General features: G+C 41.8%; 2 protein-coding genes across 5 annotated transcripts in view; one reads left to right on the top strand and one right to left on the bottom strand.

The window, feature by feature from the left end:
- gdap2 (ganglioside induced differentiation associated protein 2) overlaps positions 1-7,788 on the bottom strand; it is a 38,263-nt gene extending 30,475 nt beyond the window's left edge. For 2 of the 3 annotated variants that reach the window (XM_071481961.1, XM_071481943.1), the window contains exons 1-3: positions 7,556-7,788; positions 5,906-6,132; positions 652-791 (exon numbers count right to left, since the gene is read on the bottom strand). In XM_071481961.1, coding sequence (XP_071338062.1) covers positions 652-791; positions 5,906-6,087 — 322 coding nt within the window. In that variant the 5' untranslated portion in view covers positions 6,088-6,132; positions 7,556-7,788. Of the gene's footprint in view, positions 1-651; positions 792-5,905; positions 6,133-7,309; positions 7,448-7,555 lie in introns of all 3 variants that reach the window. The other variant, XM_071481952.1, reaches the window with a different exon arrangement.
- A 1,518-nt stretch (positions 7,789-9,306) lies between these two features.
- On the top strand, positions 9,307-23,949 carry wdr3 (WD repeat domain 3). Of its 2 annotated transcripts, none has more exons than XM_071481931.1 (27): positions 9,307-9,375; positions 10,518-10,720; positions 10,828-11,037; positions 11,244-11,362; positions 12,171-12,249; positions 13,066-13,161; positions 13,458-13,559; positions 13,759-13,860; positions 15,073-15,173; positions 15,494-15,598; positions 15,687-15,917; positions 16,026-16,119; positions 16,379-16,480; positions 16,611-16,693; positions 17,075-17,213; positions 17,342-17,398; positions 18,330-18,430; positions 19,024-19,135; positions 19,620-19,754; positions 19,838-19,888; positions 20,799-20,864; positions 21,117-21,209; positions 21,437-21,487; positions 21,617-21,660; positions 21,795-21,923; positions 23,409-23,502; positions 23,641-23,949. In XM_071481931.1, the coding sequence occupies exons 2-27, from the start codon at positions 10,547-10,549 to the stop codon at positions 23,794-23,796; spliced, it is 2,826 nt and encodes a 941-aa protein (XP_071338032.1). In that variant the 5' UTR covers positions 9,307-9,375; positions 10,518-10,546; the 3' UTR covers positions 23,797-23,949. The 2 variants fall into 2 exon arrangements, with proteins under 2 accessions (XP_071338032.1, XP_071338023.1); XM_071481922.1 differs by having other exon boundaries at positions 9,309-9,443.
- Positions 23,950-27,522: the final 3,573 nt, after the last annotated feature.

The raw sequence follows: 27,522 nt of genomic DNA, 5'->3' as shown, positions 1-27,522 counted from the left end.
TTAGTCCACTAATCATTGCAGCTGTAGCTCACGGCAACATCACTTCCCAGAGACAATGACCTGGTCACTCTGGTTAACAGAAAGTGCCATGAAACAGGGTGAGATCAGGTAGACAGAGACGCTGCTGCTGTAATGTGCAGTGTTTGGTGAGGACATGAACAGAAACAAGGGGAGGTATGGTATGAAACACATGTCTCTGGCTGGATGCAAGCGCTCAGTTTGACTGCTGTAATGTTTAATGTTGTGAGCACAACAATTCAGATTGTACTGAGCTCTGCTGTATTTTAGGAGACTGCAGAAACACAGCGTGTGTCTGAACTCACCCTTTATGACATAAACTTCTCCAAACACGTGTATTACTGATGTTAGTTTCAGAGAAATTTTAGTCCTATTCAGTTTCATTTTCCAGTTAATGAGCAGCAGCTGTGGAACTTGACATGATTATTTACTGTATATCAGAGGAGTGATGACAGTTATGACCTTTTTTTTATCAAATTCAGCTGAGCATCATGTGCCTGCTTATGTCTATATTAAACCACCAGAGAATATGCACACTCTGTTTTCTGTCCGCTGACATTTCTGCTCCCTGCCTCCAGCACACAGCATCACTGAGACTCTAATCCTCTCTCCAGTTTTTCACTTCAACTCTACCTTTGAGTTTGAGCAGCTCGTCTCGCAGCTCGGGCCCTGCCAGCTGGTGGATGCTATCAGACACCGGGTTCTTGTCGTTGAGCGACTCGTTGCTGGTGTTCACAATGGCGGTGCAGTTCAGCAGAGCGATGTCCCCGGTGCTGTCATGGAAAGAAATAACAGTTACTCTATTAAAATTTGTAGGCACAAACGTATATATCATATAAAAGTTATCTGATTTAAGAGACTTCAGAGTTTGTTTCACTCGTAATTTTGCAGAAATCTCAGACAGACACTTTGTGTTTTGTATATTTTTGTTGTCTTCATGATCTATTGCTGCCTTTGTGCATTCTCAAGTAGCTATTTCAGTGTTTCTCTAGTATCCATTTAAACATTCTCCACTCACTATGTTCTTAATATTTGATTTACTGCAGTGAATCCCCAGCGCGAGGATTATTCAAGTTTTATCTTATCTCAAAACAGTGATTAGAACACACACACACACACACACACACACACACACACACACACACACACACACACACACACACACACACATATTAATCTTCACATATTTATCCATACAACCTTTAGCCAAAATAAAATGCTTAATGCACTCAATCAAGTCATTCCTTCACTCTGAAGTCCTTCAGGGTTTGTTTGGAAACAAAAATAAGGAACTACTCGACCATGTGTTGAAAGCATTTGGTCACAAGACAAGTTCAGCCTGTAGGAACGAGAAGGAAGGTTTTTTTTTTTTTTTTTTTTTACTCCATCATCCGTCTTCGGTTAATAAAAGATGAGTCATAGCACAAAGCCAACCAATCTGCCAGAAAATAACTCTTAGTGAGAAACAGCCCTCGCTGGCAGCTTCAGTCTTATAAAGTGTACATCTGGATAAATATTCCTTGTGAGGCAAAAGGGCAACAGTGTGTACTTGTCCTGACGAGCAGCTTTGTAACTACAACAGCAAAAATATGATCTACTACTATCTAGTTGTTTGTGATAACAGCAGCGTTATTTTTGGGCCTTTTTGCCTTTATTCTGAAAGTTGCAGAGAGAGAGAGAGAGAGAGAGAGAGAGAGAGAGAGAGAGAGAGAGAGAGGAAAGTGAGGGAGAGAGAGGAAGGTCGGAGAGAGAGAGAGGGGATGACATGCAGCAAAGGGCCCCAGGTTGGATTTGAACCCGGACTGTGCTCTACCAGATGAGCCACCGAGGCGCTCCAGCAGCTTCATTTTTAATGTGATAAAAACTGCGACATGTTGATGGTGTATTTGTGCCGTGACTTCAGCAGCAAACTGCATGTCTGAAAGAGAGAGTAACTTTGCTGCCAGCTCTGCTGTGAAGGAGCAGCTCCCAAAACAACGAAAGGAGCGACTTCAGTGGTGCAGCAGTGGTTTGGATGTAAAAGGTCACAGCCTGCGTCCTTCAGGAGTTTTTTTTTTTGGTAAAAACCAGATTTAAAATGAATCTGGAGCTGTTGCCAGTGCAAAAGCTTCTGAAACCCAAACTACTGACAATGAGTGTGATCCAGACCAAGATGTTTGTTTTACATTGAATCCAGGACATGAACTAACTTTCAGATACAAACGACTCACTTTCTTATATAATATAATGAAAGAATGCTCATATAATTATATTAGATGAGACCATGCAAGTCACTGAGAGATCATTATGATCTGTTGGTGTAATTATCACAATTAAATTTCATGACTGTTATCTATATCATAATATATATATATAAGACCAATGGAGCTGGAACATGTGGTATTTAATTTGACATTAAAAAGGTAATTTGTCATTTGAACAATAAAACTGAGACGAATTTAAATGACACAAAATGAAATATGTTTATGCAATTCTAGCTGCTTTATAGTTAGGCTTCATTTTCATAGCAGTCTCATGATTATCACATAAAAACACCGTCCTCATTACCACCTCGTTGTCTTCACATGGAACGCCTGGAGACGCTGCTGCTACACACCATCCTGCCAACTGTTAATCAACAGCTCCAGTTTGTCTGCAAGGCCGTGAGGGGCACAGAGGATGCTGGGGCCGGCTGCTGCCCCTCCTCCTCCAGCACCTTCACCTCTTTGTGAACTTCAGCTCTGCTGCTTTCAACCCCACCCAAAGACAACTGATGATCCAGAAGCTGCACAAACTTAACACCCCCCACCCCACCTCCAATCGGATCCATCTCCTGCACAGTTTCCTCAGTGACAGATGAACAGTTGTTCAACATCACCTGCGCTCACCCCCCACACTGGCGTGCTGCAGGGTTGTGTGCTGAATTGTGTGCGGTGTTTAGCTCAGTGGGTAGAGCACCCCGCCCCATGTGTTGAGGCTATAGTCCTCACTGCAGGCAGCCCCGGTTCGAATCCCGTTCCGAGCGGCCCTGTCCCCCTTTCTGTAAGTCGCTTTGGATAAAAGGGTCTGCTAAATGACTAAAAAATGAATTTTAAATCTAAGATTAAAAAAATCAGGGAATTAAAATGATTAGGTGATGAGCTGGAGTGAAAATGAGAACCAGACCAACATTTAAACAAAACAACACAAGCTAAAGGGCCCCACCACTCGAGGGTCCGTTCTTCCTGGTCATGGTGGTGCAGCAGGAATGTGCTTGCTCTTGATGACTGAGCAGGAGGAGGCCGCTCCAACAACAACGCTCTCACAGAGAAACTGCCGCCAAGTCGGGCTCCAGATCGTCATGTGCTCCTCCACAAAGAGGATTTGTGAAGTGATCTGGACTCTGGACTGAACTGGGTGAGCACGTGGAGAAACACGGGGCATGTTTACACTACAGACCTAAAGCTGCTACTAACACCTGACCAGTCCGTGTTGCTGCTCCTGCACTTTCTAGGAAGTCACTCACAGCTGATACTTCTATAAACTGACAGTGGTGAACACAACACATGTGTGGAGCAACAATAAACACTGTCACAACCACGTCTGTGTTAAAGCTTCTCCTGCTCCTGTCTTTGTCTTCACCAGTCGGCAAACTGTCATAACTATCCTGTTTTCTCTGGTGACAGAAACGCTGACAAATCTACATCCGGCTTCTCTGCTGGCTGCATGTAGGCTGGAGGCCTGAGGATCAGGAGGGTGATGCTGCAGTGTGAAGAGTGCAAAGGGCACAAAAAAAGTGAAGTGATCAAACAAAATGTGATATCTGACTCTTCACCTGGCTGCTCTGAATTTATCTGGATTCTATAGTGAGATCATTTGGAAAAAAACAAAACTAGGTCAAAACCTTGTATATAACTGGACCACATATGGCCAGTATGTGAAATAGAGGATGAGTTGTGGGACCGCTGTCATCAACTGACATCATCGTGTCGTATTTGCATTCACTCTGGTATCAGCTGGTTTCAGTCTTAATCTGCTGGCTTCCCTCCTCCTCTCTGTGCTCACGTATACAGTGTTTTAATTCAGCCAAATTCCCAATGAAGTTCTTCTCATTTACGTGTTTTTCTGTTTCTGTTGTCAGACAACAGAACAGTGACTGAAACACAGACATTTAAGACTCCATGTTAACCAGCAGTCACTTCCAAGCTCTGCACTAATAACTACAATGTCTTCTGACAAATTCACCAAACAGTTAAAGACAAAGACTGTGTTGTGTGAAATAATCGCTCAAAGAGAAATTTAGAAGGGACAGAATATCTGTCTTACTTTGTCTCTCACACAGCCTCCGCCTGGGTAACAAACTGCAGCGCACACACAGAGAGCGGTGTGGCTCTCTCCTATAAAACTAACCACGGTCTGTCTGAAAACCTTTAAAAACATCTAGCGACAAACATGCCAAGATGGCAACACTGCAGGCTGTAAACTCTCCACTTAACAGAACCTGAGAAAGAGCGCCGGGCAACAGGAAAACTCCAACACTCGACTGACCAAGCAATAGTGTAAATTCATGGTTCAGCCACGGACGTTTGGCTGACCAGTGGTGTAACTTCATCATTCAGCTCTATCAGTCAGTCAGTCCGTCAGTCAGTCAGTCAGGGACATTGGTGTTGAAAGGGCTGGTCCCTCTGTTGCAGCCCAGCCAAAAAGAAAAAGCTGATAAATCCAGTATGATCCAGTGTGAGGCTACTATTTGGCTTTAATACTGAAATATAAAGAACTATTGAAAACCTGATGTACTCGTGCTAAGATTTGCACAACAAGTCCATGAAGTCTGTGAAAGGTGTCAATGAAAAGATGATTCGTGGTTTGATCAAAGGAAAAAAACCCACTTCACTGAAACAACAAGCTTCAGTCACCTCAGGTTCCACAGGCTGATTTCATTCACCGCAGCTTCCAAAACGCATAAAAACAGAATAACCCTTAACTAGTGTTACACTTTAAGAGCAAGCAATAATGAGTTTAAGAGTTCGAGCCGCAGATTCATAAGTTTTCCCACGAACATTGAACAAATAAAACTCATGATGATGATGAACACGAGGAGAGATTTTATTTGAAAGCTCACTCTTCTCAGTGATTGGCTACTTCAGGGCAAAACAAGGTGTGATGGGTGTAAATCAGTTTTCCAGTGATTAGGATGTGTTATTAGTTTGTTCAAACATTGAACGGGTTAAGTGCAAACTGGACGACAGTCACTTCACATTACTGTGAATAATTCCACAGCATGGAGGAAGCTCTAAACGAAAAAGCCAGAACACCAGCAGGTAAAAAACTGAATTATTTATGATCCCAAAGTCTGAACAACCGTTGTAACAAAGTTAAGAACTGGGCCGAGGTATGAGTCAGCATTTAAACTTAAACACACGCAGAAACTTTCCAGAAAACTAAACCCATGTATAAAATATGCCAAGAACGTCATCATATCAGAGATTCAAAATCCTATTCAAAAAGATTCATACTTGAATCGACAGTAACTTCAATCTCTGTAGGTTTCACACAAAACAAGTATCAAAGTGGGCTTGGAGAAATTGGAAATTTAATTTTTGCCACTACTTTTTAACATTTAACAAAGACTTAATGACTGATTGTTTAATCAAGAAAAATCAAGCAGATTAAAATATTATGTATATAAGCCTTAGCTCCAGACTGAGGTCAAACCCTATGTTTGTGTTGGTACCAGCAATATTTCTTTGCACCAAACCAGAAACAGAGGTTTTGAATCCAGGTAAAAACATATTTGTGTTCATATTTTGAATCTCCATTTAAAGGACAACAGGATCCTTGACTGGAGGCAAACTCAAAAATGAAAGTCAGTTAAACTAAACCCCGGGCTGCAATTCTGAGCTCTTGAAGAAATATTTGAGTGACTCACAAGAGTATGATCTTGCGGTTGATGTCAGGTCTGAAGGGGAAGGGTGAGGGGAAGGCCTGCTGACTGAGCAGGCTGCCGCTCCGCTCCTGCAGCGCCTCCTCACCGTCCTCACCCAGCTGCTGCTGCCACGTGGGGAGAGTCTGGATATCCACAAACTGGGAGCGAGCACCCAGAGGATCCATCCCCTCTGTCTCTACAGGCTGACACCTGGTCTCCGAGCAGCCTCGCTGCAAGCAGAGTGAAAAGAGACATTTTCATTAACAGGAGCTGTAAAGTCAAGTTTGTTTTATTCATAAAGCCTAAAAACAAAAATCTGAAAATTTGCCTCAATGTTGTTTAGTATCCATCCATCAGTGTCGTTCACCTGTCCCTGGACACAGCCATCAATCAATCAACAGACTAACAACAATTTTGACAAGAAAATTGATTAAAGCTGTGAAGATTTTCATTATCAATGAATCTGTTGATTATTTTCTTGTTTAATCAAGTAATAACTGTGTCTATAAAATCAGAAAATAGTGAAAAACACCCAGTGTAATATCCTAGAGGACAAGGTGGTGTCTTCAAATTCATTATTTTATTTGAAAAATGAATCCGCTGATCAACTAAACCGTGACTATCATCAAAATAAATCGAGTAAAAGTTTCAGCAAAAATACAGTTGCTGGTTCCAGTTTCTCTAATGTTGAGACTGGTTTACAATTCTGTGACATGACACACTTACTAGATTAACTGTAAAAAAAAACAACAGATTATTGTTATAAAAATATTTGTACTGTTCCAGGTCTACATTTTACAGACTGATTAATTTAAGACAAACATTTTCAAATTGATCATAAAAATGAAAATAATTGTTAGCTTCAATCCTGATTTCATTAAAATAATCAGTTGTTCTGCCCCCCCCCCCCCCAATCAGTCTGACTGCAGCCATATAAACCAGCATATAATCACATTATCTGCAGATCAGAGGAGATGAGCTCCATGCTTCTTTGAATACAAGCATGACAGCAGCCTCTGTCCAGACATGTGGTGACAGCAGAGCCAAACCCCAACTACAACCCCTTCATGGGGAGAACAGGAGCAGAAATAAATCCACTGGTTGAATCTTAAAGTCGAGTCTGTCTTTTATCAGTATATATGTATACGAACTGCGATCAATTGACTGAGTTAATCATTTATCAAGCAACAATACCAGACATGTACTAATCAATACGTTGCCTTTATTTGTTTTACATCACAGTAAACTTATTATCTTTTGAGTTTAGACAAAACCAGCAGTTCGAGGGCATCACTTTGTTTTAGGTCATTTTAAGTGAATAGTCGACAGGTTAGACACCGACTGACCAACAATCGTTTATCTCAAACAGAAGGAGGACACGACGCCTTCCTGAGACTATATATCTACCTTTTGCTTTTACTGGTTAATAACAACCGCGACATTATTCATTTCCCACTGTGTCAAAGCTGCAGGGCTCCGGAGCAGCCGCGGATCATTAGATCAACCAAAACACTGGACGGTGCCGAGGGTCCTCCTTTATTTTCCCTAAAGAAATGTATGATAGTCCCTGAGGACAATAATTCCTTTATGAATCAATGAAGACTGTATTTGGACAGTCAGTGTCTCCACAAACCGCAGTCAGCAGTTACCCACCTAACTAGCCAGCTGTGTTTCCTGCAGGCAGAGGTGATGTCCACGCCAAAAAACACACAAAAATAATCAAGTCTTGACACGACGAGTACAGACTCAAGAAGTGTTGTCCTTCCTCTCACTTCTCATACTAGCGAGCAAAGCAACAACACAGAAGGTGAGTTTAACAGTGCTAATTTAGCAGGTTTACACATTTAGCCAACATGCTAGGTGCTCACTGCTGCCCCGCCAAGTTAGCAAATATACCCAACAACTTCCGGTCGTACATTTCAGAATAAAACTACAAGCGAGGTCTCAAAAACACACTTTGATGTGAAACTTAATTTGTGTTTGATGTTTTCACACACAAAATATAATTACGTCTATACCTTCTCTAATAAAACCCAATATCTATGTAGATATGCACTTCATTTCTCAGTTTTAACTACATGACACAAAATATCTCCGTCTCTCTGCGTCTCCTACTTACTTGTGTAAGTTGCATACTGGACCATGATTGGTTTCCAGTTTCAAATGGTACAAAATCATGCTCAAGTGTATACATAATAAATTCAAATTTCCCCTTTCAGCAAATAATGTGAAAACGTATGTCGAACTCTGCACTCATATGACTGCACAGTGAAGCTCAAACATCAAGTTCAGTAACAAGAAGCACAATACATTTTGGAGTGACAAGGGACTGAATGCAAGAGACCCTCGTATCACTAATAATTCACTTTTCTGTGTCTGACGTTCTTATACATCACATATCTATTATTAATTATGTATATTATATACAAATATGAAGTGACTGTTAAATGAAGATGTAAAGTGAGCACAGAATGAATGAAAACAGCCTCCTTGTGTCAAACTCAGGAAGAGATGCTTGTATCAAAAGGAGTGGAGGGCATACATCTGCAAACTAATGAGGTAAAACTGATTTTCATCATACTATCATAGAGACACAGTAATAATAGTTTGTCTTAAAGGCATCAAAATTAAATACTTTTATTTTGTGTGTGTTTTCTATTCTTGTACTATTCTTGTTATTTCTAGCTTGATTCCTAATCAGCTGACTAATAAGCGAGGAACACTTCCGCTGAGGTAGTTTAGGGACCTGTGAGGAGTCTCTGCCTTTTCCTGTTAATAACAACATTAATAAACCAAACTGTGCAACAAAATATGAGAATAACATCGTCACAGCTCAATAAAATAAAAGCTTTGGCTAATCACGCGTTTGCGTTTCATCTGGAGCATCGGGGGCCGCAGACAAAAACAACCGAGCGAGAAAGCGATCGAGCAGAAACACGTCATCAGTGCTCAGAGACCAACTCAGATGTTTCACGACAGATGGCTCACTATTGCCACCCTGTAAAAAGACTCCATTACAAGTAAATACAATGTTAGTAAATGTTAATCCAATAAAAGCATGTGAGAATAATATAAAAAGAACTCAATGCAAAACTCAGTGGGAGTATTATACATCATAAATAAGAAGAAATAAGAAATAAGACTGCAACTGATGATTATTTGGATTAATTATAATTATCATTGTATTTTATTTTATTTCGTTTTATTTTATTTTATTTCATTTATTTGTTTTTGTTGTGTGTGTGTGTGTGTGTGTGTGTGAGTGTGTAGTGTGTGTGTGTGTGTGTGTGTGTGTGGTGAGTGTGTAGTGTGTGTGTGTGTGTGTGTGTGTGGTGAGTGTGTGTAGTGTGTGAGTGTGTAGTGTGTGTGTGTGTGTGTGTGTGTGGTGTGTGTGTGTGATCGATTGGTTGGGTCTGGTCTGAACAGCAGCACAGGAGACCCGGTGCCCTCGAGCTGGCCGCCGCTCTCCAGAGGTAAGAGCAGGACGCGCTCGAACAGCAGACGCGCCGCGGTGACGGCGGGTTAGCCGCAGCTGAACTTCGTGAGTAACATCCACAGACTTCAATCCGCGTCGTGTCTGAATTTATCTGCTGCGTTTAATCCAACGACTTCCCCACGTGGGTTCAGGGAGCACCCGGTTGAGTTTACTCGATTTGTTGTCCCTGCGTGTCCGAGCGGGCGGAGTTTGTCGCATGTTGAGTTGATTCAATGGTCTGCGGCGCTAAACACCGACCGCACAAGCGAGTGCTGTGTATCAAAACGAACGCTCCTCTGGCTGTGTACAATCGTGCTCAACCTCACTACAGATTTACTGAAAAAGTGCGTCTGTAGGTTAATTATTGCTACTTTAAAAGTATGATATACAAATATTAGCCACAGAAAACCGTTAACACACCTGTAGTAATATCAAAGTGACACTGTGGAGACGAAAATATCACTAATATCACCATCACTATGGACCACGACAGACACATTATGAGTGGCTGCACATGGATAACATGTAGTTCACTGATGTCAGTAATAAATATTACATATATTACATAATATTACATGATACTATATATTACCCTATGCTCCTGTGCTGTGAGATGTCAACATAAGATTCACTGACGACTATTTTGATCAACACATCAACGTTTTGGTCAGATTTTAAGAGAACTAGCCAGACATTTGTTGTTTCCAAGACTTTATTCCCACTATCGGTGACCACCCTCACTTATAACAGGGGATTAAAGCCCATGGCTTTTCTCATTAAGAATCACATGAGGGTAATAGTCGGATGTCCACATATTTTTGGCCATGTACTGTATTTCACATATATTTAACACACAATCACAATAACGGATATGCAAATGATGTCATTATATTTTGTAATGTAAGCTTTAAGAAAATATTGCTAATTTAACGTTTTTTCAAGTATATGACAATATTTGTTTTGCAGAATGGACAATGTCTGGATGTTACATGGAGATTAGAATGTAGATGTAGCACAATAAGGTTACTGCTGGCTCACTGCAGGGTGACAGACACACCCTGTGTCACTGTGTGAGTAGTCAAAGCTTAACACTGTCTGTTAGTGCCACAGTAAGTATCACCAATGTTCCCTTTCAAATAGGAATCAGTGTCACCTTGAGGCTGCTGGTCATGGGCTTGACCAAGCAGTACCTGCGCTACGTTGCCAGTGCAGTGTTTGGAGTAATCGGTAGCCAGAAAGCCAACATCACATATGTGACCCTCAGAGGAGGAGAGAAAGGGCGCTACGTCGCTGTGGCTGCATGTGAGCACGTCTTCATCTGGGATGTCCGAAAAGGAGAGAAGGTGAGAGTTTGATGTGGTTATGACGGCAGTGGAGGACAGGTCCAGGTCTCCTGCAAAAAAGTTCTCCAGATTTCATCCAGCGTCTGCGTTCCTGTCTTTTTGTCAAGGTCCTGATCCTGCAGGGCCAGAAACACGAGGTCACCTTCCTCTGCCCTTCGCCTGATGGCATCCATATCGCCGTGGGTTACGAGGACGGTGCTGTGCGAGTCTTCAGCCTGCTGAACGGCGAGAGCAACGTCTCCTTCAACGGCCACAAGTCTGCTGTCACCGTTATTCAGTATGACGGACTGGGAGGGAGGCTCGTCACTGGGTCAAAGGTCAGTCAGGCAGCTTCTTCCTGCACTTTGTTTGGATTTGTGTGGAAACAATATGTTTAAGGTGATTACACACACACACACAGTTTCACCTGACAATCACAGGTGTTAAATCAGTAGAAGATTACAACATGGATTCTGGGCTGATGGTTTTGTTGCCTCTTCGTTACCGCGTGTTGAACATCTATGACCTTTTCCTCCTCCAACAGGACACAGATGTGATCGTGTGGGACATCATCAATGAGTGTGGACTCTACAGGCTGAGAGGCCATAAAGACGTCATCACACAGGCCCTGTTTCTCAAAGACAAGAACCTCCTGGTCACTAGGTAACACACCTTTCCCATGATGCCTTCGCTGATTGACATTTTTACAATAAGTCTAACTACTGACTGTAGCCATGTCAAGCTTATTTTTCAAAAAAGCAAACTGTACAAAAAGACCAGAATTATTCAGTTATTTTACAATGATGGCTCAGAATATGTAGAGTGTATCTGCAGAGTTTTATGAGTCTATTCACCTGTTATTATAGCTTTAAGACACCAGCACATACACACACACACTCACACACAGTTGATACGTGGAAACTTTTCTATTCAATACTTCTCATAAACAGTTTAACATGAAGCCAGACACATGTTGCAGCTCCTTGCTCCCTGACAGAAGTTGGTAATAATGATGTGTCTAAATGAAAGCTACCAGAATGCCTGCTTTTCTTTTTGCACAAAGTCATCTGATATTGAAGAACATAAGAAAGAGCTTTATACTCAGATAGAAATAAGAGCTCACACACCAGAGTTTCTCTGCTGTGATTTCACCCCATCTGCCTTTCTGACTTCATTCACTTTCTCCCTGGACTTCCATTTAAATTTTATACAAACTGTATAAAATTCTGTATCTGTTATCACACATCAAATATAAGTTGTTACAATATAAACGGTGTGGTGGTTGTGAGTTTAAGCTCCACTGCTGTCTGACTTCTGTTTCAGTCTCTAGAATCTTAAATGTGATGTTTTATGTGATTTGTGAATCTTGGTTTCTAAGCAGAAAAAAACCCTTTTTACCAACATTAAAAAGGTTGAACAGTGTAAAGTAAGACCTGCAGTATGTCCATCATTGTGCTCTGCTGTTGCACAGCTCCAAGGACAGCTTTGTGAAGTGGTGGGACCTGGACACACAGCACTGCTTCAAGACCATGGTGGGCCACCGCAGTGAGGTGAGGGGCTTCTTACTCTACAATCACCGACATAAGCAGAAGGAGAGTCTCTGAGGAGAGGTCACGGCACAAGAGGCCAATGATCTGAATGAGGATTAGCAGTACAGTTCTGACCAACATCGTATTAACCAGGATCAGTTTAGATTTCATTTTAATTTAAAGATAAAAAGGGTCATAGTATTAGACATGTAAACATGACCAGAGCTGTCAGAACCATCACCAGACAGCTGATGGGTCTTCTCAGCTCTGCTGCTTCCTAAATCAGCTGATGTAGTTTCCGTCTCCTGGTTTTTAATTTGATAACTGATAATTGATTGTGTAACATCTGCTGTTGACATTAGGGGAATAGGATTGATTCATGTACTTGAACGGAGGCTGGTGATTAGATCACTGTGGCTGCTCTTACAGAAGCAGAGCCCTCAGTCATTGTTGTCAGCCTCTGTACTCTTTCCATAAGAGGGACTTTTTCACCTGAGCCAGCAGAGAGCCAGATGTGTTTTGGTTTTTCTACATTACACTTTGAACATGACACATTATTATATTCACTGGTTGAAGTTTGTGACGAGAGAGAGGGAAGATGTCGTGTGTTGGACAATATATCATTAACATCTCTGCACAGACATGTAAACATCCCCTGGACTGTTGCTGTGGAGTAAGGATGTTTGTTTGGTTTCATCAGGCTTCAGACACTGATGATGAAAAACAGCCCATTATCTTTTGATCTTTTGTAAATGAAACTGTGACGGTATTTATTCATCTGTGTGTGTGTGTGTGTGTGTGTGTGTGTGTGTGTGTGTGTGTGTGTGTGTGTGTTAGGTGTGGGGCATGGCGCTGCTGAACCAGGAGAACAGGCTGTTGACCGGCTCGGCAGACAGTGAACTTCGAGCCTGGGACATCAGCTACCTGCAGGAGGTGAGGGAGGCTGCAGCTGTGTCCTCAGTACACGCAGGTTTCTCTGCTGCCGGTGGCTGAGGCAGAGAGGAGGTGGAGGTTAGCTGGAGCGTTTATAGCCACCACGGCTGAATAAAGAAAAGAGCTCCACCTGCAGAAACTTTGGCAAAAAATAATCCAAAAAAAAAAAAAATTTAATTGTAAATTGTCAGCGTGAGAGTAAAGTTGATCTTATTTGTAAATTGTATCAGTATAGTTTTGTGCACATAATGTGGAAGTTGTTGTAAAGGCTGTGTGTGTGTGCGCACCCTTCTCAGGAAAAAGCTGAGGGTGAGCCCAAAGTGAAGAAGGGGAAAACTCTGCTGGATGATGACGATGATGAAGACAACGAGGAAGGAGTGGACGAGAGTCTTGAAGAGGTAAAGAGCACTGTAATGAACTGATGAAGAGTACATAGATACATAATGTTTTCACACAGTTGTATTCCTCATCAGCTCATGTACATCTCAGATGGATGAAGAATGTGTCTCTGGTTCATGAAAGAAAACCTTGGAACCATATCTACATCACATACATTAATATTTCATATTTCCTCTTTTGTCTTTCTTTGTCTCTCAGCGGATCTTGAGTTGTAAGAAAGCAGGCTCCATCCTGAGAGAGGCCAGAGACCGAGTTGTCTCGCTGACAACGGACACGAAGGCCAGAGTCATCGCCTGCCATGTGAGCGTGGAACTGTTTTCCTTTTCCCTCTGAAAGATCATAAAACATCTCGAGTAGACAATGTAGAATTTCAGGGATCCTGAAATCATAAATTCTGGGAATTCGGGGAAGATTTTCTGTCAAACTTATCACTTATTTCTCCACTGTTTTTAAAATAATGTCACTATAGCAGGTAGCAGCTCAGTTGTTTTCAGCAACACTGTGACATTTGTTTGCATCAGTGGATCATCTGAGGGCCACTGCTGTCTACAGAGGCTTTTTCCAGCACTGTTGGCTCCTGTAGCTCGTCGTCAGTGGCTGTCTGGTCAGTTCAGCACATCTGTTCAGGATTGAACAAGCTCCTGTGACTGTTCAGCCAAGTGAATTAGTGATTTTGTTTAATTAGTGTGGTTTCTAATGATGTATAAGTTGCCTCTTCATCCACAGCCGGACAACATCAGCAAATCAGAGACAAGCTTTAGACCCAGTATCAGTTTGTATTCTGACCACATGACTGTTTATTATGAAACAGTCAACGTTTGTAGCACGTACAGTTAACAGGAGGCGAAATTGGCGTCATGACTAACAGAGAGATTCTTACATTCTTGTTTAGTAGTTTTGTACGAAATCAGTGCACTTTGTGTTCTGAATGTCTGACTTTAAAATACTGTAAAACCTCAATTACTAGCGCAGGATTTTATTTGCTTGAGTCACTGAATTCAACTGGCCTATATTTGGAACAGGTGTCTAGATGGGACAGGTCTTAAATTCCTTTTGCACAAAGCTTGTGCACAGCAAAGATGGGAAATACTATCAAACTGATTAATGAAACCAGTATGAATATTACTCATATAAAAATTACCAGACTATCAAATAACATGACAAATCACTCATTTGATCTAGCTCTGAGAGACAGCGGATCTATCTAGTCTAGAGAGAGAGAGAGAGAGAGAGAGAGAGAGACCCATATCAATATAATATCAATATTAGATAGGATGAAAGCTCAAGGTTACCGTAGTTATTTCAGCCTGTATTTGCATGAGCAGATTTGGTAACTGACAGTTTAATTTTACGTTGTAGCTCTTTCTCATGGTTCTTGAACATGAGCATCATTCACTCTCGCGACAACACATTCAAGTGCAAGGGACTCGGCTTCTGACTGAAGTTTTACGGTACCTTACATATACTGATATATAACTATGCCATATGTATCTGTCCCTCTCCCTCCACCAGGGCAATGACTCAGTCCTGGAGCTGTTCACTGTGCTGTCAGAGCAGGAAGTGCAGAGGAAAATGACAAAGAAGCTGAAGAAAGCAAAAAAGAAGGCAGCCAAGTGAGGACATGCACACTGTTACTGTTACAGCAACAACACAACTAATATCACCACTGATGACAACAGAGCTGTAGGCTGCTGTCTGTAGCCTGGTCCATACTGAGCCACCGCCTCTAATGCTGGTTTTGTTGTTTTGTACATGCTACTAACACATTGTTGTCACTAAGTGCTACTACTGCTGCTTCCCCTTAAACTAGCTTTTACCTGTTATTGCACCACCTTCTAAAACTTGTGTCACTGCTGCACTGTAGCCTCCACTCAGTGGTGGAGTTTTAAGTTCCATAAGGTGAAGCTTGTGGTGTGGCTGCCTTCTGCTGCAGAGCTCAAGAGGATGCAGGAGAGGAGGCAGCAGAGCCGGTGGTGGAGAGGATGCTGAAGGACGAGATCGTCAGACTAACAAACATCAAAGCCTCCGCCAAGATCAGGTCAGTGTGGCGCCGAACACTACAGCAGCTTAGAGGTTAGAGAGGAGACCTTCTGACAGCCGTTCATCCATCCTCCATCCTCTCTCAGATGGGTGGACTGCCTGTCGTGTGCAGGCGGCGAGCTGAAGGTGGCGCTGTTGCTGCAGAACAACACCGTGGAGACCTACAGTCTGAAGACATCAGACAAGGCCCCTACAGCCAATAAGACGGCTCGCCTCACACTCGGCGGCCACCGCACCGACGTCCGCACCCTGGCCTTCAGCTCGGACAACCTGGCCATCCTCTCCGCCTCTGGAGACACAGTCAAAGTGTGGAACAGGTGATTCAGGAAGTCCTGCAACTGTGTCTTACAGTTAGATTTTTTGTGGTCAGAGCTGCTGTGGTTGGTGATTGGCTCTCTAACTGGATGTCCCACCCCCCGCCACAGGTCAACTCTGCAGGTGATCCGCACCATGTCCTGTGAATATGCCCTCTGCTCCCTCTTCGTGCCTGGAGACAGACAGATCATCCTGGGAACTAAGGTACTGAAACTCAATACTAATGGTGGTGACAGTAAGATGATGGTAGAAGTCTGTCAGGTTTTTGAAGCCAAACAGTGATAAACTTTGTGGAGAAAGTTTATTCACTAGAGGTTTCAGTGCAGGACGTCTGTGGGATGAGAGGACAGGGCTGCTAATCAGGCTGTAAAAGTTTAGACCTGTCAGGAAAAATCTACAGGAACTAGAAAACTCTTTTCTACATCATGTTTTGTTTTCACTGAGTGTTGCTTTTTCCTGTCAGAGTGGGAAGCTGCAGATCTTTGAGTTGGCCTCAGGAACCCTCCTGGAGACTGTAGATGCCCACAACGGAGCCCTGTGGTCCATGTGCCTGGCCCCAGACCAGGTAAACCTGACGGCCTGTAGCCCCCTGTCTGTCAGAATTAGAGTTTAAAAATAATCTTAGCACTATATGGACTGGCTTTCCTGTGTTTTTTGATTTATTGTCTGTGCGTGTGTGTCTGTGTTCCCTATAGAGGGGGATTGTGACAGGAAGTGCAGACAAAACAGTGAAGTTTTGGGAGTTTGAGCTGATCAAGGACCAGGGGACCGGCCAGAAGTAAGTCACCACCTTGATCCACGTTCAGGAATCAGAATGGTTCAAATAACAGACATGAAACAAAGTATCTCTACTACCTGCTTTATATTGACATGAAAAGTTGGTGAACTCCTGACACAGCAAATCTATTGTGCGTGAAAAGATTTTGTTCAGCTTTTCAGATAGTAATGTCACATCAGTATCATTGTAGGTTATTTCCATCTGTTTCTTTACTCACAGCAGGTAGAATATCCACCAGTAGTCAACATTTTATATTCTCTGTACTAAATAGTAAAGTGAAGCAATAGAAAAGCTCAAAAATGCTCGACTTCTGCATGACTTCTTGTTGTATATTATTGTGTTCAGATGACATTGTGTGTGTGTGTGTTGTGTGTGTGACAGGAGGCTGACAGTGAAACACACACGCACGCTGCAGCTGGAGGAAGACGTGCTGTGTGTGAAGTTTTCTCCGGACCACAGACTGCTGGCCGTCTCTTTGTTAGACTGCACTGTCAAGATCTTCTACACTGACACACTGAAGGTGCACAGCACATATACAACATCGACTGTATCTGATACAATAATGATTTATTCAGTGTGTCATGAATTAATAAAGTTATAGATTCTATTTATGTCATCACTGAACATTTCTCCCTCTCCCTGCTCTAGTTCTTCTTGTCTCTGTACGGACACAAGCTGCCTGTGCTTTGTCTGGACATCTCACATGTGAGTAAGCTCAACTATATTCACTGTGATAATGTGCTTTATTTTGTAATAACATCACAGTTAATGGATTAAAAATCTAACACAGCTCTAAGTCCGTCAGTCAAAGGTCACATCTGTCTGTGACTCTGAACCTTATGCTCATACTCACACAGTGTTACTGCTCATCTAACAGAGCCTTGTTGTAAATACAGTGTATTGTAAATCACATCACAGCAAGGTTGAATTTTCTAAACAAAATCCTTAATCGATCAATTAGATTGATACATCTACCTGTCTGTTCATCATCGCAACTGTCCCTCAAACACGTTATGTTTACCTCCACTGATACTCACTGAAACATGTTGGTGCTGGTCAAACAAGCATGTTACAGTGTTTTAAATCCAGACTTGTTAACATGTTTGTTTACTAGCTTGCTGTCTTTTTCTTCTCTGCCTTTGCTGGTGCATTGCAGCATATTCTGGCATGTTACTGCTAGAGATGTCCCCAACAGCTAATTACCATGTTGATTAAGCAGAAATGTAAATTTAGACTAGCCGACTAGTCTAACAGTAAGAAAACACTCAGTCAGGACGAGCTGTGTTACCTGCTCAGACTGAATGGGATCAAAGTGTCGACGTATTGGTTTTCCCTTAATGTCCAGTGTTAGCAGTGCTGGCACCAGCAGGTTAACGTCTGCATACCTGTGCTACATGTCGTTACGCGTTGCTCCAGTCGAGCGGTTGATTCTGACACAGCCTACATACAACCTTATTTTCATTTTCAAAATACAACCAGACCACACTGGTTTAATTAGAAGTTATCTTTCCCACTTTCCCCCTTGCTGGTTTACAACATCCAGACACTCTTTACTTGGTGTGTGGATGTCTGCTGGCATCAGCTTGTGGAGTCAGTGTGGACCCACAGACTCTGACCTTGTGTTTGTGTTAACCAGGATAACACACTTATCGCCACTGGATCCGCCGACAGAAACGTGAAGATCTGGGGTTTGGACTTTGGCGACTGTCACCGCTCCATGTTCGCTCATGATGACAGGTGACGCCCAACAACACAGACACAAACCAAACAGTCACAGCTTCACTGGAACCGTTTTTATCAAATGTGTGGTAATGAAATCAGTTTGTCAGCTGCGGACCGTCCAGCTCTGACTTCATCTGTTGTGGTCAGGGACTCTGATCCATGTCCTGTTAACTGGGCCTGCCCTGTGACTTCACACCAGCTGCTCTTTCATCTCACCCTGCTCATCTGGTCTCTCATGGATCATCTCACTTTCTGTCCTTGCTGTTTTTCTGCCTTGCCTTTATTTAATTTTCCTTTTGGTTCATTTTTAGCCTTTCTGGGTTTATTTTCCTTTCAGCTTCTTTCTGCATGCCTCCCTTTTGATCTCTTGATTCTTTTTTTGCAGTTTCTTGCTTGTTAACTGTCTTTGTATCTTGTCTTACCATAATCTTGCTTTTCTATTCTATTCTATTCTATTCTATTTTTCTTTTTGAGTGCCTGCTGAGTTACTCGCTTATGTTTTCCTTTCGTTTGTCTTTTTGATACCGTTCCCTGTTTTCTAGTTTTTTAATGAGTTTCTGACTTCTCCTTGTCTGACTTCCTCTCTCTTCCCTCACTGTTCTCCACAGCGTCATGTTCCTCCAGTTTGTCCCCAAGACGCATCTGTTCTTCACAGCAGGGAAGGACAAGAAGATCAAACAGTGGGACGCAGACAAGTTTGAGCACATCCAGACGTTAGAGGTGACGCTCCTCTACGTGGTCTTGATATTTAGGTTCAGGCGGTTCAGCCCAAGGATCCTCTGGCAGGACCTCAGATGCTGAAATGCAATACTGACCACACCTCATGTGTCAACCAGACTTACAGAACCTTAAACTAGATTTGGTGCATTTAGGTGGTTGCTGCGTGATTATTTACGTTTGATAGGTGGTCAGTCAGGATGTAAGGCCCATTAAACAACTGAATTTAAGGCAGCACATCCTGTAGTTGTTGATATAGTTAAAATTACAAATGGACTAAAGGACTGATCAACATACATCATCACACCTTGCTAGGGGATGACTAGATGGTTGTTAGGTGGTTTCTAGTGATTGTTTAAAATGTATTGGTAGTTAGTAGGTGATGCATTTTTCCTCCTGCCCAGTAATCTTTGCACAGCATGAATTTAGCCACTGTAGCCGCCCTGCACTGTAACAAGGACAAACCTGACCGTTCTCTCTGCCTCAGGGCCACCATCGGGAGGTTTGGTGTCTGACCATCAGCCCTAACGGTGACCATATTGTGTCGTCATCCCACGACAAGTCCCTGCGCCTGTGGGAAAGAACCAGAGAGCCCATCATCCTGGAGGAGGAGCGGGAGATGGTGAGGCAGAGGACAGGAGTTAACAGATTTTCCAAGACACAGTTTCTTGGCATCTCTGAATTAAACAGTTTTTGTTTTCATAGGAACGAGAAGCAGAGTTCGAGGAGAGCATGGCCAAAGGAGATGTGCCTGTGGTAAGAGCTCAGTTTTTAACTTCCAAACTTCAGCAACATCTTTATACTTTTCACACATCACCTATATTTGAGTGATCAGTCACGTCAGCTTCAAGTCAGGGCAGAGATTTTTGTGGATGGATCAAAATAATTCCTCACAACTAAGACCAAACTATCTTTACTTTATTATGCTCAGATTTTGAAGCATAAGGAACAGCTTGGTATCAGTTGACAACAACAGTTCACTTGGAAGATGTTTTCCACTTTTTTAGCATCTCATTGTTGTTTTTTAGCACCAACTAAATAACAATGTCTCATCAGGCCAATTAGCTGAAGTAAAGGTCCCATTTTTTTACATTTTTCCTGTATTTTTGTGTTGATATCCATAAGAAGATATATTTGTAGTTTAAGTAACAAAAAGAGGTAGTTTTACCTCTCCTCTCTTCAGCTTTTTTCTTCTATTAACAACAGGTCAGTCAGCCAATCAGAAGAGAGGCTCTGATCCTCTCTTCTGATTGGCTGTTTCCTGAATAAGCAAATGAAAATATAGCAGATTTCAGGTAAACACTCAGAGAAACCAAATCCTGCAAGGTTGGATGGTGGGTCCAAGTGGGCGGGGCTTGGGGCATGGCTGAGAGCAGTGACTGCTTTGTTGTGACATCACAAAGGTCCAGAAGTCCTGACGGCTGGTTTTAAGGCTCAGTTTCTGAATACAGGCTGTGTGCATTTCTCTGTGGACTGAGGCTTTGATACTTTCACAGTATTAATATAGAACCTAGACCTGATTTACAATCAGAAACACATGGACATCCACCTTTATACTATGTGGGACCTTTAAAGGAAATTAAAACTCTTCAGTCAGGATGTGTATTGAAATACAAGCAAAATCAGTTCTACTGTTGCATTAGATGGATATTTTTTTAATCTACAGGTACCTGGAGAGACTCAAGGAGAGGCAGCACCAGCCGGCAAGAAGACTGTTGAGACAGTCAAAGCTGTAAGTCCACTTCACCTCTTCTCATTAGCTCTCCCTAGGAGCATCACTTTGAGGCTGCAATTTATGATATTGACATTAAAATACTAATGTGATTGGCTAAAGTTGGTGGCATTCTCTGTTGTCTACGTCATAAATCCCACACACTGGGCTCTCAGGGAGAGGAAACAGGATTATTAGACAGTAAAAGCTACAGATTTAGCAGGTTTTTTATTGTTTTGTTGATGTTCTTGCTGCCGTGTGATTTCTTTGCAGGCAGAGCGAATCATGGAGGCCTTGGAGCTTTACAAAGAGGAAACCAGGAAGATGGAAGTGCATAAATATGCTTGTGAGAATGCAGGCAAAGAGGTAGAGACATCATCCAGTCATCGTACTTTTTACAGCTTCACTACACTGTTGTTCCCCATCTTAGCGGCGTGGAGCACAAAAATCCTCAGTCGTCCAGGTTTAATAAGACAACACAGACAGATGAGTGAATGAAGAGAGATCCTTGTGATGGAAAACTTTCTCTCCATTTCTTTATTTCCTTTGTGCGTTTTTATGATTTCAATTTTATGGTTGATGTTGTTTTGCAGCTTCCTCCACCAAAACCCAATCCTATCCTCGTGGCCTTTGGAAATGTTTCAGTAAGTAGAGCAGTGAGGAGGAATAAACCTCCAGTAACTCAACAGTGGTATCAGTAATAAACCTAGATTTATTGTTAGCAGGTTGTTTTCAGTTGTAGGTAACTGACTGTGTCTTTGTCCCTCTTTCAGCCGTCCCGCTACGTTTTAGACGTCATAAGGAAGGTCAGATCCAGGTGAGATGTGAGCCTGAACCCACATGATAATCCACTCTGACTTTACCCATAATGCCAATCACCATCTGCATCTTCATCATCTAACTACGCTAAGTGGGTTTTTCTTTTCCCTGTGTTTGTGTTGTGATCACCAGTGAGCTGGAGGTTTCTCTGCTGGTCTTACCCTTCCCTTACGTCCCCGAGCTGCTGAAGCTCTTCAACGGCTACATCCAGCAGGGCCTGGAGGTGGAGCTGGTCTGCCGCTGCCTGTTCTTCCTGCTCAAGTGAGTGATCTGCCTGTGTGTGGAACAGAGAAAGGGTTTTGTGTGTGGTAGTGAAATTAAGTCTGTGGACAGCTGTGGTGAGATGTGGGTTCCGAAATCTAGCTGGGAGCTTATCAAGAAAAAAAAATGAACGACAGAAAACTGGATGAGAAATTAGTGGATTAAAAAAACAGATAAATAAATGATTTTACTGTGTATCTTAGAGCCATTTTATGCACTTGGGTTTGTTGAAGTGCCATGTCGCCTAAAAGCTAATTTGTTATTGCACGCACAGTCAACAGCGTATATGTGACAAATGTGTTTGACTGAATAATATCACAGTATAATTATTTTATTTTCAGAAAATACTGCATTGAAACTGAAAAGAATAGAAGAAAACTAAATCCCCACTCACAGTATGGATTATTTATGCAAATTGAAACAAACTGATAAAAATATTTTTCAAATTAGATTTTTCATTGAACAATGAAATATTTTTGTTTAAGGAATTTGAATATGCAATGTTTCCTTTAAATATTAATAATAAGACCTTAATGACAGCCATAAATAGAAAAGATACATACAAGTGTTTGAAAAATGTGATGTTTAACTGTGAATAGCTTTCAGGGCAAATAGACAGATTATGTTTTGTGAATAATTAGATGAATCTAAAATCTCTTCCTCATTTTTCAAGAAGTGGTAAAAATCTAATTGTTAATGTAAATATGCACAAGCTGCTGTTGTGTGTTCAGTATCAGTGGTGGAGGATTTTTTCACATACTTTACTTAAGCAAAGTACTAATACCAAACAAAATACCAAAAGTATAAATACTCAATGCAGACAACTGTCCGCTGTGGGTATAATACTATTATACATCATTAGATTATTATTACTGATACATTAATGTGTAAACTATATTTTACTGTTGCAGTTGATGGAGATTATTTTTAACTTCCTTATATAAGGCTGTAACTAATGACTATTTCCATTGTGGATTTATCTGCTGATCATTTTCTCTGTTCATCCTAACAATAGTGAGACATGCACATCATCACAATTACTCAGTAACACCTTTAAATGTCATGTTCTGTCAAGCAATGGTCTTGAAATGGTAAATTATTAAAATAATAAAGAAAGCACAGCAAATCCTCTCATTTGAGAAGCTGGAACCATGAAATGTTCAGTTTGATTATGATTAATGATTAAACGATTATCAAAATAGTTTCAATACATTTTCAATTAAACTGATTAACCAGCTAATCATTTCAGCTCTAGTTGTACACATTTTTAAAAAGCTCTTCATGTGTCGGATATAAAATTTATAAAATCTATAATTTGTAAAGGGACGAGTACAGTAAGTACTCAATAATATTTCTGCCTGAGATGTAGTGAAGTAGGAGTATGAAGTGGCATGAATAGAAAATACTTAAAGTACAAGTATCTCAAGTACAGTGTTTGAGTAAATGTTCTGGGCTGAGCCGACTTTGTTGTCTCTTTCTGTCTAGGATCCATTTTGGCCAGATCTCCAGCAACCAGATGTTGGTGTCTGTCATAGATGAGCTACGGATGAATACTCTCTCAAAAGTGCGCGAAATCAGAGTAAGTAACATCTGGGAAAAAAGAGAATGAGGCCACAAAGAAAAGCTGTTTGTCATCTTGACCGACACAGACACAATCGTCTTCATCACACCCTCCCTCTTTTCCCTTTTCTCACCTCTTCTTCTTTGCGCGTTTCAGGACGTGATGGGCTTCAACCGCGCGGCCCTCCAGTTCCTGCAGCGGGAGCTCGAGAGCAAAGAGGACGTGATGTTCTTCGCTGATGCCACAGGCCAGCTGGAGGAGAAGAAGAAGAAGAGGAGGAAGAGGGAGCGAGCCATCCTCACCATCGCTTGAACCATGACGGACATTTTTGACTGTTTGTATGTAAACACCCACTCCCTTCTCCTCCCAGCTGTGTTCCAGGGGGGGAGCGGGAGGATTAGTCTGTTGGTTTTTATATATGCTTCATTTCCCAAATAAACTGTGTCTGGATTTTTCTCACAGTGATTCAGGTTTTGTGGGAGGCTTTCAAAACAAATAAATCCTCCACGGCAGAGTGAAATGTAATGTGTATATACAGCGGTTCCCTCTGCAGCCTTAAGTCTAAAATACATTTATGTTCTGTTAAGGCTTAATAGATAGATTTCATGTTTAAAGCAGAACTACATGATCACCCCACACTGAGGGCAGGTATGATTTAAGCTGGTTTCACTCCTACAGGCCTAAAGGGAGCAGTTCAGGCCTGGAGCCAAACCAGGCTGAAGAAGGTAGGGGTAGGGGGTTTGAAACCTGTCAGGGACGACCTGAGCTCCAGACCACCTGGGTGTGACCACACTGTCCCACAGAGCTGGTCTCTAGCTGGTCACTAAGAGAAAACACTCCCTTGGTCCCTGTTGGCCTCGCTACAGCCACCCTCCACTGGAATCAAGGAGATGTGGCTTGACTTTACAGCCCTTGTAACTTAGCCTGAATTTATAGTCCCCAGGCCTGGTGGACGTGGTAAACATATTTCATAGCAGGAGGGGGGAAGAAAATCCTGGTTCTCAGTTTTCAGCTCCGTGTTTGCTCATATATAACTGTGGATGTGAGCATTTGTTTTCTCTAATCCTGCGACCTTTAGAAAAGTTTCACACCCACATCAGACATTTCATTTTCCACAACCGTGTTTATATCCTAACTGCGGGGCGCTGTGCAATAATGAAATGAACCCTTTAAAACACCTCTCACTCATTGTTCGTGTTTTAATCTCACCACGGACAAAAAGCAAATTAACTCTGTATTTACAGAGTTGTAAAAAAAAAAAAAAAGGAGCAGCAGCTCTTTACGGCGTTGGACTTGGTCTCAGGGCTGTAAATGTCACACCTACCAAAATTAAAAATTCTTCAGGAAAATCCCAGACCAGCTCACACTCTTAGCACCCGACAGCAGTTTAAATTAATCATCACAAATTGTGTTTGAAAGGAGGAAAATGCAACACTGAGGTGAAAGTCCTTCAAGCTACATGTGTGTTTTATGTTTCATTTGTACCTAAACTTTAAATAAGCATCACATGACATTTAACAGAACTTATACTGAAGTTAGAGTATGAGACAGAGTTTCGTATTTTTACATCTTTTACACAATATTGGAATATGACATCACACAGCGATATTATCTGTGAGCTGACCTTAGTTACAGAAGTTCATACAGTCACTTCTGTGGTTCCTACAGTCGTCACTTTATTGTTCTATTGAGCTTTTTTTTGGGTAACTGCAAGTGAGTTACTGCTGAGCTTGACTGTTATCATCTTCATCAAATTAGTAACCAGCTCGTGTGGAAGAAGTCAGGCTTCAGCACTGATCCTGTTTTAGAGACACTCCAGTCGTGTAGTAAAACAACCACACCTAACTAAAGCCTCATACACAGCATCTAGATTTATGACAAATACGTAAAATGTGAAGTATCATAAAGACCAGACCAGGTTAATCCAAACTAACAAGTCAGCTTTGATTAGGTTGAACACGTGAATTAAGGTCCATATGATCATCTGATGTCTGTCATCCATCTGTCAGTTCTGGTTCCCTGCTCCTCCCCTACCAGTGAATGATGGAGTAGTTTTTAACCACAGATCACTTTGAGCTGGAAACAACAGGGACACAAATCTTTCATGTCATGGACACACATCAATAATTTGCTGGGTCTGGTCTCCTATGTGTTGCCTTTTCTTTCATGCTTGTATTTAAAATTCTAACATTCCCTTAAATAATGACTCTTGTGTTGCTCTATTAAGTCTTACAAAGTTTAAATACATTTAGATGCTAAACTTAAATATATTTTGCAGGGATATTCAGTCCAGTCACATACAACTGCAGTTGTTTCTGTTCTCTTTCAATGGGGGCGATACCAAAGAAGAAAATCCACATCAGGACACTGACCAGGACGTCTGCCTTTGAGTCACTAGATGGCAGTCTTGCCTTTTCTTAAACTGGTTCAAGCTCGTTCCCTTTGGTATCTGGGGCTCATGTCCTGCTCCATATTCGGAGCTTACACGCCTCCCACCACCTGCTGCAGTGCTCAGCCCATAATGGTTGAGAGGTGGACACCGTCCAGCTCTGGCTTCTGGCCACAAGTCAGAGGTACTCAGGACAGGGGAAGTTATCTCTGCACTGGTATCCACACAAGGCATCACCAGCACTTGGAGTGCTCCTCAGCTCTGATCCACAGGCCACATTTTCAGGAGTCTGCCTTCAAGAAAATCTGTGTTTCACTTGAATTTTCTGTTGCTGAGTTTAGGTCTCAAGTTTAGGTTTTAGTAGGTGGTATTCTCTTCCTCATGCTGCTGTTTCTCCTCATGATAATTATCTAGTTACACTATTTAGTCCAAACAAATGGGACATGTTAAACACATCACCTGGCAGCAGCTACCAGGCAGGGAGTGTTAGAGCCTCACATGTGCAGAGTCTCCACCTCACAGCATAATGTGCTATTTTACAGCCGGTATTTGCATCACATTTTGATGGACGGGAGATAGTGTTTCTTTATGCGGTCTACACTGCTATAGTCTGTCATCGTATGGCCTGCATGACATTATATACTGCAGGATGTGATCAACTCATAGCTGCTGATTTGATTTGGTGGTGTCTATGGCCGGTGAACGTGATACGAGCTATAAATGCGTATGACCCATTCTTGAGATAGACGCTGCTGGCAGTGACAGGCGTCCTGTTACAGCAGCGCTGTTCCTCTGTTGAACAGTTTGCACAACAACTCTCATACAGTCTGACTGGAGTGATATAACAACACAGAAGTGTGTGGAACCTATAGTTACGTGTCCATCCTATATTAATATATGTTTTAATACTGAACCAGTAAAACGGTTTCTACTTTTGTGTTTTTAACCAGGGTGTGTCATGTTAGAATACAGAGTGTAAATGGATTGGAAGTGGAAGTGATGTCATTGACCAAAGTTGAGTCTAAATACTAGAGCACCAAAGATGTATCCATCTGCAACTGAAAATAGAACCCAACTAGTTTCTCCTCCTGTCCAACGTTTGACTAATAAGAAAAACCTACAGCGCTCCTCTGTTTTAGGAAACTACTGAGCTTTAAGTAAATTAAACTAAACATTTGTGATCCATCCTAAAGGTTTATGTCTTTGATAGGAATTAGAGCCACGTGCAGGATAGGGAAGTTAGAAAGTGTTAAGAGATGGATTCAACACATTGTTTTTGCTCTTTTTATGGGATTTGTCGACAGTTAAGAAAAATATGGACCATCACCAGACTTATCCTTTAAGAGCTTTAGGCTTAAACACATCCTGTAATTCTGGATTTCTCAAATTCTCAGTGATTTGCAAATTTGTCTTTCAAATCTAAAAAGTGTTTGCAGCTTTTTGAGCTTTGGCAGTTTGTTCAAATTATTCAGACCAAAAATTGTTATGGTTCAAAAAGTCATTTGTAAGTTCATTTAAATATTTTACCCTCCTTTGTCAATCAAGATCTAGTCTCTTGGATTTGAAACCACAATGAAAAAAAAATCCTTAAAGCCACAATAACACATTTCCTGTTCCGTAGATGCAGAGGGTTATTTCTTTAAAATGCA

Source organism: Trachinotus anak, unplaced genomic scaffold (genome assembly GCF_046630095.1).
Source record: "Trachinotus anak isolate AG129_WGS33_773 ecotype Australia unplaced genomic scaffold, CSIRO_AGI_Tana_v1 ptg000001l, whole genome shotgun sequence".
NCBI classification, from domain to species: domain Eukaryota; kingdom Metazoa; phylum Chordata; class Actinopteri; order Carangiformes; family Carangidae; genus Trachinotus; species Trachinotus anak.
Note: the sequence above shows the minus strand (reverse complement) of the source record. Positions and strands in the feature narration are given on the sequence as shown.

Excerpts from the sequence above, each read along its gene's own strand:
- wdr3 (XM_071481931.1), top strand. The coding sequence starts at position 10,547 with ATGGGCTTGACCAAGCAGTACCTGCGCTACGTTGCCAGTGCAGTGTTT. Across the intron at positions 10,721-10,827 it reads ATGTCCGAAAAGGAGAGAAG|GTCCTGATCCTGCAGGGCCA; the intron begins GTGAGAGTTTGA and ends CTTTTTGTCAAG. Across the intron at positions 17,214-17,341 it reads TCTACACTGACACACTGAAG|TTCTTCTTGTCTCTGTACGG; the intron begins GTGCACAGCACA and ends TCCCTGCTCTAG.